At 37.5% G+C, this 11,686-nt stretch overlaps 1 protein-coding gene across 3 annotated transcripts; it reads left to right on the top strand.

Annotated features, from left to right (window-relative positions):
* Window positions 1-4,177: 4,177 nt before the first annotated feature.
* agr2 (anterior gradient 2) lies at window positions 4,178-8,567 on the top strand. 3 transcript variants are annotated; one of them, XM_062410632.1, is made up of 9 exons: window positions 4,180-4,276; window positions 4,501-4,595; window positions 6,196-6,315; window positions 6,434-6,497; window positions 6,596-6,648; window positions 6,841-6,914; window positions 7,182-7,245; window positions 8,080-8,163; window positions 8,288-8,567. In XM_062410632.1, the coding sequence occupies exons 3-9, from the start codon at window positions 6,207-6,209 to the stop codon at window positions 8,335-8,337; spliced, it is 498 nt and encodes a 165-aa protein (XP_062266616.1). In that variant the 5' UTR covers window positions 4,180-4,276; window positions 4,501-4,595; window positions 6,196-6,206; the 3' UTR covers window positions 8,338-8,567. The 3 variants fall into 3 exon arrangements, with proteins under 3 accessions (XP_062266618.1, XP_062266616.1, XP_062266617.1); XM_062410633.1 differs by having other exon boundaries at window positions 4,253-4,276; window positions 4,504-4,595; XM_062410634.1 differs by lacking the exon at window positions 4,501-4,595 and having other exon boundaries at window positions 4,178-4,276.
* The last annotated feature ends 3,119 nt before the right edge of the window (window positions 8,568-11,686 follow it).

Raw genomic sequence — 11,686 nt, 5'->3', positions numbered from 1 at the left:
GAAACACTATATATAAACTATAAGTTACTATATTTGCACACAAGAGTCAGCAACCCTCAGAACACATGCTAGCAATACTCATGGTAAAAATACAGGCTACTGCCCCTCGCAAAAAGGATTTTTAAAACATTAAACATAGGAATACTGACGGATGCCTTGCTCAGAAGCACTTACCTCCAGCTCAGAATTGTTCTTCTTCGCTGAGCACGTACAGGTGCTGGAGAGGAACACTGCAGATGCAGTTGCGCCATTTACCCACTAGATGGCTCTAAAGCCATTCAAACAGCAAGTGACAAGGCCATCAATTTTTGAGATGTCTATAATAGAGGTTATTTCTAACCCTGTCTCGACAACCCCCACTGAAAATTTAAGATAGGAAAAACATAACATTCGCTATAACACTCCAACTTAAAAAGTATCCCCAGAGAGATGACGTGGAAAGAGAGTGGCACAAAACGTTCTACCCGCTACTGGAAGTAGGATGCAGTCTACACCCCACTCAACCTATATCCCATACATAGAAAAAAAAGTCAATAAACCTTCAGGGCTAGTCATTGCAATGCAATACAATAAAATGTTGATGTTGAAAATATATTATAAAAGATGGCATCCCCTGGTGACAGGCACTTTCGGCCATGTCTGTAGATCCTGTGTGGAGCCATGGCCTCTATATTTAGAGTAGGGATCAGCTGTACAGGGGTGCTCCAGTATAACGTTTATAACTTTGTTGTCACTTCGGCCATCTTCTTTGAAGTGGTTTTCTGCGGTAGCAGTATTTCAACTGCTGACTGGACTCGACTTGATTGACTGATTAGGAGCGAAAGCTTGGTCCTGGGAAACCCCCTTGACCAAGTGGAGGTGGTGGGACAGAGGAAAATTATGGCAAAGCTGTAGAAGTAGAAACCTCAGATAGAGCCAAATGTGAGGGGTCCATATTGTATATCAAGCAGTCTTGTTGTAATCATAGTCCATAATAAGCTGCCATAATTATCATGATCCACTGCTGTGTGTCATAGGTCCCCTGGCCATCTAGGCCAATAGCAGAATAACTAAGAGCAGACCTAGGACAGACCTGAACAAGCTCTAACTATGAGCTGTATCAAAAAGGAAGGTTTTAAGACTACTCTTTAACTTATAGATAGATAGATAGATAGATAGATAGATAGATAGATAGATAGATAGATAGATAGATAGATAGATAGATAGATAGATAGATAGATAGATAGATAGATAGATAGATAGATAGATAGATAGATAGATAGATAGATAGATAGATAGATAGATAGATAGATAGATAGATAGATAGATTGATTGATTGATTGATTGATTGATTGATTGATTGATTGATTGATTGATTGATTGATTGATTGATAGATAGATAGATAGATAGATAGATAGATAGATAGATAGATACTTTATTGATCCTGAGAAAAAGGTAGGCATCCAGTAGCACACAAAACAGTCAAACACAAGAGCATAAGAATAAAAAAAGTCAAGAATAAGTACACTTATTCTGCAGTAAGATGAAAGTATTACAAAATGAACATAATAATAAATGTTTTTTTGGTGACATCCGACTGACTTAGGCAATCTTGTCTGCCAACATAATTAACAGTTTTATTAAAGGCCATCTAAATATTATCCTCAGCAATTTCAAATATGATTCTGTGCAACCTATTTTGGCCCCAGGAATACAGCCGGTGACATTAAGTCCCCTTATTCACTAAAATCACTCGAGTCGCTGACATTATAAAATGATTAAGTTACAAGGAACCAAAATGAAGTAGTTAATGCAGTTTTCAAATAAGTAAAACATTAAAAGTACTATCTTTTCTGAAAACAGATGTTGCAATATCACAATAGTAGTGATAGATGCAAAAGAGAAAAGTTTGCCTTAAAAGACAAAAGTGATGAAAAGTGAAGCAGTGAATTGGTGTGTCTGACAAAGACTGTGGAGTTAGTCAACTCAATATGAGTGTTAGTATTTCTCAGCTTTATCTGAGGTGGGTTCAGGTGTTCATGAGATGCAGCATTGTGTTTCTCTTAACACCAGGCATCCTATTCAAGTGGCCAACCAGTCGCCAACAGATCCGTGTTATCAGGGCGGGGCTGATCGCAGCTGCTGAATGTAAAGTGGTAATAGCCTTTAACCCTACCCTTTTGTTTAAATATTGACCAAGGTGCTGTGACAACACAGTTTCGGAGAGAGGAAGTCTTGTAGTGAGAGTCGTTACAGCAAGAGCGAGGGGTTAAGGACACATCAGCACTAAACTGTTTCCATATCCTGGTTACAAACCAGCAGTACTTCAAACATAGCTTCAAAAACAATTGTGACATTTGGCTTGTCAAACACGTTATCTGAACAATTTTAATGCAAGTAATACAGAAACAGTATGAGCAAATAGGGTTGATAGATGAAGAAAACAGAAATATAATTATATCAAAAGTAAATGAAGATTTGACGAAGTATTTACTGACGATGTAGTAGCCACATTAAATATGACTTTATTACTTTGATTTAACCGACTGTAAACATATTGTTACATTTTTATTAAACATTACACACAGCAATCTGCGTTACATTCCATGCCATTCTATTCCTTCATTTGTTTCCTGTCAGTGAAAATGCCAATTAAAAAGCAAAACAATTACCTGCATATTCTTCTTTAAACCACCACATGATGTAGGTCAACACTTTTATCATAGGAAAGGGGAATTTCTCTTGACTATCTCTGACACAAACCGTTTTAACCGGTGCCCTATCAAAATTTCAAAATCATGAGTTAAATCACAAAAAGGTTTTGGGAGGAAACACAACTTCTGGTCATACTGATATTATTATGACCAGTTTCTTCCCCCAATTATTTTTTTTACACAAATCTAAATTTATGTCACATAACTGTAAACATGCATAAACATAATTGGGTGTTTATTAGTATTTGGGTTATTCTCTTGTATTATATATTTTGTTAGATGGTTTTGTTTCTAGCGTCTGATTACCTTTCATTTTTACAATATATTTTCGGGGTAAAGTGTAGCTCTATTAAAATGCAATCCATTGTTGAAGGCAAAAACAAGAAGAACACAATAGGCTGTCAGTGTCAGAGATCAGATTATATTTTGCACTTTTGTAAGCAGCAGTTCAGGTTGAGTGTGTGTGGAGGAGAGGTTGAGGTGTGGACTGTTTAAGAAGTAGCGGTTTCAGGATGCAGGAAGCACTGAAAGGGCCGATTCAGTTACAGAGAAGCAGATAGATTGTTAGGAGGTGCAGGCCAAAATCCTTGCTGCAGGACCCGGGACACTGTTGAGATGCCTCAGGAAATAAAACATAACCTTCCAAACTGGATACGTCAATGGCCGATTTTAAAATCTAGTTAAAATAATTGGTTTTGTATCTCTAAGGCTGAAATAACTAAAATAATACAGGATTTCAGCAATTTCAATGATATCTCTATAAATGTTAGGGTCATATCACCTAGAAGTGTCTGTGCCCACTCCTGGGCTGTGGTTATAAAACGTGGATCGCAAACACAATTCATTCTTCATGTTAATGACTGAATCAATATGTTTACCTTGTAGGAAAGGCTCATTCATTCATTCACTTCTGTCTTGAGCCAATCACATAAAGACTAATCACCATTCAGCCATTCAGCCTCTGATTGTATTTATCACTCATAAAGACTGTTCTTGAAGCCGAACGTATCTCACTAATCAACATAAAATATGAATTATTATAATAATAATACATTATTTTGTATCATGTGTCCACATTGCACAAATTCAATACTGATATGGGCTAGAATTTAAACCCATTCAAGGACATGCAAAGTAATATTTGTGTGAAAATGTTGCAATTCTTTCAGATTTGAAGAGAACTGAATGAAAAAATACACAAACTTCACTGAGAAACATAACAATAAAGGGCTCAACAAAAGTTATATTAATGATAGCTCTATGATTAATGCTGCATATGATAGTAATTTCTATCACAATGTAAAAAGTATACATTCATGGATATCTCCAGGATATCTTTAGAAAAACAAACGCAACCTAAAATAAGCATTTTCTTAAGGGACTTAGCAAACATAAACTTTAACGAAGAGGTTTGTTACAAGCATTCCAGGACAGAAAAGGTGCGTGGGAGGGTGGGAAGAGGGTGGGGAGAGGGCGGACCGCACAGGAGCATGCACATAAATACGGGATAGGTGAGAGAGGAGTTACAGGTGTTGCTGGAACTGCGGTACATCTACCTTCTCAGCTGACCAGGCCGGAACAGGTAAGATACGGGTCTACCCTCCTAGGCGTACTCATCATATGACACATCGTTACCACGGGGAAAATTAAACACGCCTCTACACAGTTAAAATATTTTTTTTGTTCAAAGGAGACCTATTATGGTGTTTATTGGGTTCATAATTTTAATTTATAGCTCTACGTGAAAGGGTTTAAAGGCTCCAATCATCAGAAAACGCTTTAGTTTCTTTATTCTTTTCATTGCAGCAGCAGCAGGATACTATCACAGCCGGATTGAGATCCAACGCCCCCTTGCTAGAAAGTCAAGTCTGCTGTGATTGGCCAGTTGGTGTTGAGTTCAGGTACGTCAGAACGAAATGATTAGCTGCAAATGAAACACAACAACGTCGATTATTTTTAATTATGCAGAAGTAATTAATTAAAATATGTTCTAAAGCCCGGTATTCTTTAGTAAATAGGCGAACTGTGTACACTAGGAGACTTTAACTTTGTTGTACTCTGGATAGCGTTAGATTTTCCGACAGCTAATTAAGTAGCAAAACTAGATAATTTCAGATTTTTCTGTGGTAAGTACCACTAGATGATGTAGGTCAAAGCTTTTCCTTCTGAAAAGAAAGGGAATTATTTGAGTTAAAGTTTCTTCCATATTTGTCCTAATGTCATAAATTTGGAATATATTAAGGTTTGTGATTTTTCTAAAGCCCGGTATTCTTTAGTAAATAGGCGAACTGTGTACACTAGGAGACTTTAACTTTGTTGTACTCTGGATAGCGTTAGATTTTCCGACAGCACCTGAATGGAGCACCAAAAAAACACATTGGACTCTTGTCTAAAAGTCGCTTCCTCCTCCGCTCGGCTAAGTTTGAATTGCGTTTTGCCGTCTTAGTTTGGGGCATGTCCGGCGAGCCGCCGGGCGTGAATTATGTTATTGATCACCATCTTGAAGTAGAGCTGGGGCGGAAGTATAACAAAATCCGCTAGGATGCGTTTCACCAACCTCTGGAAAAGTGTTTAAGAGAAGAGCTCCCTCTGCTGCTGACTTTGGGATTTTGAACCATCCACACTGTGTATACATTCACAAACAAACAACATACAAAACCTAAAGGGGGGGAAGAAGTATTTCTGTCTGTGTGTGTGTCTTGGAGCTCCCCTAAGAAATTGTTTCTCAACCAGTGAACGTGGTAAAGTTGACTGTTATTGCTATTGTGCCAATTTATTTTTCTTATTACAAAATATTTGTTTTTCACTCTTTGGTTTTATTTAATATTTCATTATTATCTTGCCCTTTTTGGCCATCTTTTTGGGAAAATAAAAATTCCCATCATACAAATAACATCTCCAAGACCTCCTGGGGGAAAACTACTGGCAGTTTCTAGCCCCAAGCCGGTTTCAAGGTTACGCCTTTATTTTATTTTAGACATATTTTAGATATTTTTTCACGATATTCAAGAGTAATCTGGAATTTTTTTGAAAATATCACAGACCCCTGGTTGAAAACCCCTGCACTGGAAGACTGGGAAAGGCTGAAAAAGCACAATAGGTCCCCTTTAGAGGTCACTGCTGAATGTAGTTCCTAACCAAAAATTTAAGTTGGATTATTACTCTTTCTATGCTATAATTAATCTTAACAACCTTGGAGATGCATATATAGCCAGAGTGCATGGTTACATTACACCCAGGGATCTGTGTACATGTCATACCCTCTCTTACTTCAATATTACCCATCAGTGAAAATGCTAATTAAGTAGCAAAACTAGTTAATTTCAGATTTTTCTGTGGTAAGTACCACTAGATGATGTAGGTCAAAGCTTTTCCTTCTGAAAAGAAAGGGAATTATTTGAGTTAAAGTTTCTTCCATATTTGTCCTAATGTCATAAATTTGGAATATATTAAGGTTTGTGATTTTTCTTACCCTGCCTTTGTCTCTTCCTCCCTTTCCAGTAAGCCCGAAGATGATCAAAGCTATGTTGTTGTTAATCTTGGTCCTAGTGGCCATGTCCTCAACCTTTGGGAAATACATCCCAAAGACTGGAAAGAGGATCCCCCAGACTCTGTCTCGAGGTCTGTGACAATCGATTGCACCTCTAAGGCTGAATGATTGACCTAAATGTTTTTGTTATTAACACTGAGATAAAGCAGAGTATGCCTTCGCGTTTTAATGGAGTCCATGTCTGTCCAGGTTGGGGTGATCAGCTGATCTGGGCTCAGACTTATGAGGAGGCTCTCTACTGGTCAAGGTCAAGGTAAGAAAAAAGTTTTAACACACCAATCCATAAAACCTTAACAGTGACCGATATTGTAGTTCATGATTAAATTTAAATGAGGCTGATTTGTATTTTAGGAATAAGCCTCTGATGGTACTCTTTCACCTTGAGGACTGCCCACACAGCCAGGGTAAGTCTGAAAAAAAACCTGACGTTTGAGTTGTTGAGTTACTGACGCAGAGAAAACATTTTCTGTTGAATAAAGAGAGAAACCTATTTGAAGAGCGTGTGTTTTTTCAAGTGTGATCTCACCTCACAATATTATCATGTAATAAAAAACACTGAACTGAGTTACACAGTTAAAAAACTGTTTCTCCTGCAGCACTGAAGAAGGTCTTCTCAGACAACGAGATCCAGAAAACTCTTGACGAAGACTTCATCGTCCTCAATCTGGTTGTAAGTTAGTTTCAAAACTAATGGCTTGAAAAATTCTTAATTCATTTCACTCATTGATTCCTTTTATATATTAAATATTGTTCTGTGTACAGAATTATTTGACCTTATCCAGATTCACCAAATTAAAACCAGCAATTGGCTACATTTGACAGCGAATGTTGTGTTTATTTAGGACCTCAAAGTAATAAATAGGTTTTATTATTATTATTTGAAACTAAATATTTGTTTTATATGTTTAACAAAAAGGATACAATTTTCTTTTCACAGTATGAAACCACCGACAAACATCTCTCCCAGGATGGACAGTACGTTCCCAGAATCATCTTTGTTGGTAAGTCCCACAGCAGTTCCTATAGGCCTGTCACTAGTCCCTCTCATAGATTACATTACTTACCGTCAATGGAAAAAGTGATTAGCACTGTCACCTCACACCAAAGAGGCTCTGGAATATGTTAATGATGTATTCAAGCATTTTTAGTTTTCCCAGTTTATGAAACATGCTTGATAACTTTGGACACCAGTCATTGAAGTACTCTTAATGGGGGAAATATGCATTTTGCTACTTACTGAAGTAGAAAAAAAAAAAAGATAAAATAATTACACTGAGCATATTGTCTGGAGTTTATAGACAGGAGTTATGGTAAATACAGTCAGTTGCTGTCTGTTTAAACTGATAACTAGCGCATAGGCAGTGTGGCCTAGGGGTACCAACATGAAGGTTGGTGGTTCAATCCTCACTCTTCAATGTCATCAGCATGCCGAAGTGTCCTTGGGCAAGATACTGAACCCCTAAATGTCCCCTCATAGATGTTGAATGCACTAATTGTAATACGCTTTGGATAACAGCGTCTGCCAAATTACAAATTTAATGTAATGTAAAAAACAGTTAGCTCTCTAGGACAGAAAGACAATCTGGTGATCGATGATGATGGGTCTTGCACCTGCAAGGATTGTTTGTTCCCTGAGTAGCCCCAATAGAAATGGTGAATTGCAGAATCAATAAACTGTTATTTTTGATTGCTGTTGATTGAATTTTCAGAGATAAAAAATATGTACTACACCTTTAATGTTGATATGAATTAAGGACATTTCTATGAATAACACACATTTTGTTACACCTGATTTTAATATTTGTAATCACCCCGTACCTTAAATGTCTCCACAGACCCAACAATGACAGTGAGAGGTGATATTATTGGTCCCTATGCCAATCGCATGTATGCCTATGAACCAAATGACCTCAAACTCTGTAAGTGCTTCAGCTAACACACACTGATGTTAACACAAATCTTATCTTCTGGCAGCAGTGTCTTTTTGTGTCCACCCAACACATACTGATTATTAATTATGAATTTCTCCTGCCTTTTCCTCAGTGCTGAGCAACATGCAGAAAGCTAAGAAACTCCTGAAGTCTGAGCTGTGAACACAAGGACAAGACGCATGCTTAACTTCTAACCCTGATCCACACTTTATCATTTCAGATTCACATTTCATGCTGTCACTACAGTTTACATAGAAACTCTGCACTGTAAAGTTTTCCTCAAATCACATTCATTTTACATGTTTCTGTTTGTGTCGGATTCTTACTTTTTTCATTGTTGATCTACATCCAGAATGTCTTTTAAATAAATGTGGAACTGTTCATATATAAACAATGGATATAATGCCTCTTTATTAGCTAGGAGATTACAGGGAATCAAAATACAGAAAACCCATTACAAATGTACATAAAAAAGAGTAATCTTTCAGTGTTAAACCACTCATGCCGCTGCTGTTATCAGAAATACTGGTAGTGATAAAGCATAATAATTAATTGGAACAATAAATAACTGGATACAAATGTTTAAGCTTCTGTATAGAGCAGGCTATTGTAAGTATGGGAGCTCTAATGTGGTGATGTATCTGGTTAGCCTGCCTATACATATTGTCAGTTAGTTATTGTTGTTAATTATTATATCAGAATGCAGACTGCACTCTACAACTGGTTTATCAAGGTTATCCAAATTATAGCAGATGACTATTAACCTCTTAAGAAGCGGGTGAGATTTGCAGAAGATTCGCACAAGAGTCTGTTTACTCTTTATAAATGGTAAATACTTAACATTAAATTGAAAAAAACATCCAAGTGTTAATGTAATACTGATTTCAGCATTGTCTCTGCACTGTTTTGGTCTCCACCAAAAATCTGGATATTTCAAAGCTGCTTTGAGAACTGTGAAAGTGAAAAGAGAAGATCTGGGGGGAAACCTGGTGAGATGATAATTCTTTCAGTTCATCACTACAAGCAAATACGTTTTCCTAGAGCTGTCTCGAAATCCCACGTCTCCTAAAGCTCAAAACAGGTGTAGCCAATCTTTTAATTGAGGTGGGAGGGGCCAAGCAAACCTGACACAAGAAACCGAAGCAGGCCACAACAGATACTGACACATGTCCCCATGCTATTGTCTCAAGTGTGGGAGGTTCTCTTTATGCGATACCGGCAACAAAAGTGAATTCCACTGTTAAAGAAATGAAGCACCACAGGTCCTTTAAAACTATTTATTGAAGGCCAATAAAATATCCAGAATAAAAACTAAAAGTTGTTAAGCTAAAACAAGTCAAATACAGCCACTTAAAAACAATTAAAAACTCAAGGGTTGAATCACAAAGGTTTAAAAAAACAAATATTAAAGTGTCTAAAATCATTAAAATGTATCCCGGTAGATAACAACCAGCTTTACTTTATCTACACACAAATGATTGTTCCTACAGTGACGGTATTGAGATTCAGTGGGCCTAACAGTGCAAACGCACGATTTTAGAAAAGATTTGTGCGTAATGAGTAAATGAGGCCCATTGAATCTTAATTGATGCACAAATCTTGGATTCATTAAAATGTTTGTACCTACATTTTTTTGTGCTCTGTGCACACATTTAGAACTTCCTCAGATCATACGTACGCACAAATGATGAAGGCCTGGCTGTCTTAGAAAATGGAAACACACACCCTTTTATCTAAATGCAAAGTATATTAAAACTTGATTTATTAAGTTTACCCATGCATTGACCAAATGTATTAACTATTAACTATGAAATTGATGCCCTTTCCACCTCATCATCCATAAAATCCTGCTGAATTCATATTTATGTTTCTTGATAAACGGGGCATCGCTTCTTCTGCAACAATGAATTCAAAACATTGCAGTAAATTGTAATCTGTGGGATGAACTCTTCTGTCTGCAGGAGTGTGTGTGTGTGTGTGTGTTAGTCTCTGTCCCTCTTCACACACAAACTGATAATCACATGTATTAGTTATTAATCGATGATTTCAGATCATGACTCTGGATCGTTCACCTTACTTTAACCCTGACGTCCTGACGTTACGTCTCGTGTTGTGTAGCAGGTTTAATGACTAAGAAAATGTCAGTCCTGTACATGTCCTATTAACTTGTGATCAGCCATGGTGTTTAATGTCAAAGTGTAAAGTGAGCGAAGGTCAGAGGAGTGAGGAGGAAACACACTCTTACAGAGACTCTGACACAGGACGACTGGACCTTTAATGTGCGTCTGATCCTTGAGCAGCGGTGTTATAATTATTCAATAGAGTCCAACAGCAGAAATGAGAGACCTTGGAGGTGGAAACACATGAAGTCACATGAAGTGAGCAGTGAGCACCACCTACTGATCAGTGTGAAAAGGAGTTGAGCATCGGCCCCAAGTACTCACACTTCATCAGAAACCCAACCTGAACAGATCTATTAGTGTGTATGTTTTGAAGAATTTTGGTCAATATGTATCCAAAGTTTGTCAATCACCAGCTTTGTCAATCATTACCTGTTATCATTTTTTCACATCCGCTTCTCTCCTCTCTGGCTGCATGGCTTGAAGAAAAAAAATTCACCTTATTTATGCTCCATTTAGGCAGCATCATCAGAAAGCAACACATACACTTCCATTGTTATGCAGACGACACTCAGCGGTACATATCTATGAAGCCTGATGAATCTAATCACTTAGTTCAACTTCTCTTCAGTAATGACTCAAGAACATCAAGGCCTGGATGACCCAAAACTTCTTACTTTTATATTAAGTCAAAACTAAGTAATTTAACATGTTAGAGAAACACTGTCTGACCAGATAGTAAACTTGGATGGTATTAGTTTGGCCCCCAGCTCCACTGTGAGGAACCTTGGAGTTATGTTTGACCAGTACATGTCATTTGACCCAGTTATGAAACAAGTCTCAAGGAAAGCTTTCTTCTTGCTTCCTACCTGCGCAATGTTATGAAAATTAGGAACAACCAGTCTCAGAAGTATGCTGAGAAATCAGTCCATGCATTTTTTACCTCTAGACCGAATTGTTGTAATTCTTTATTATCAGGATGACCTAGTAAGTCTGTGAAAAGCCTCCAGCTGGTACAAAATGATGTGGCATGAGTGCTGACAGGTACTAGTGGGAGAGATGATATTACTCTCTGCTATGGCTCCCTGTCAAATTTAGAATAGAATTCAAGATCCTGCTCCTCAAATACAAATCCCTTAACAATCAAGCCCCTTTATATATCAAAGAGCTTGTCGTGGCCATTTTACTTCATTCCTGTTAGGGTTGCCATCATTAAGGGATTAATAACCGGGTACCGATATCCTTGTTTCACGGAGGAATAACACACAAAGCCGTTATCGGTGTTTACCTGAACTGAAAGTGATTCCCTTTATTGCGCACGCTCAAGTCATTTCACAATAAAGCATAGACTTCAGTATAAGGGCACATATTAACAGAAACCTAACACCCAC

This window comes from Platichthys flesus, chromosome 17 (assembly GCF_949316205.1).
Source record: "Platichthys flesus chromosome 17, fPlaFle2.1, whole genome shotgun sequence".
In the NCBI taxonomy this organism is placed as follows: domain Eukaryota; kingdom Metazoa; phylum Chordata; class Actinopteri; order Pleuronectiformes; family Pleuronectidae; genus Platichthys; species Platichthys flesus.
The sequence above is the reverse complement of the archived record's forward strand: the minus strand, read 5'-3'. Positions and strand labels throughout refer to the sequence as shown.

Bases quoted from the DNA above. Each gene is read 5' to 3' on its own strand.
- agr2 (XM_062410634.1), top strand. From the start codon at position 6,207: ATGATCAAAGCTATGTTGTTGTTAATCTTGGTCCTAGTGGCCATGTCC. The intron at 6,649-6,840 runs GTAAGTCTGAAA...TTTCTCCTGCAG, and splicing joins GGACTGCCCACACAGCCAGG to CACTGAAGAAGGTCTTCTCA. The intron at 7,246-8,079 runs GTAAGTCCCACA...ATGTCTCCACAG, and splicing joins TCCCAGAATCATCTTTGTTG to ACCCAACAATGACAGTGAGA.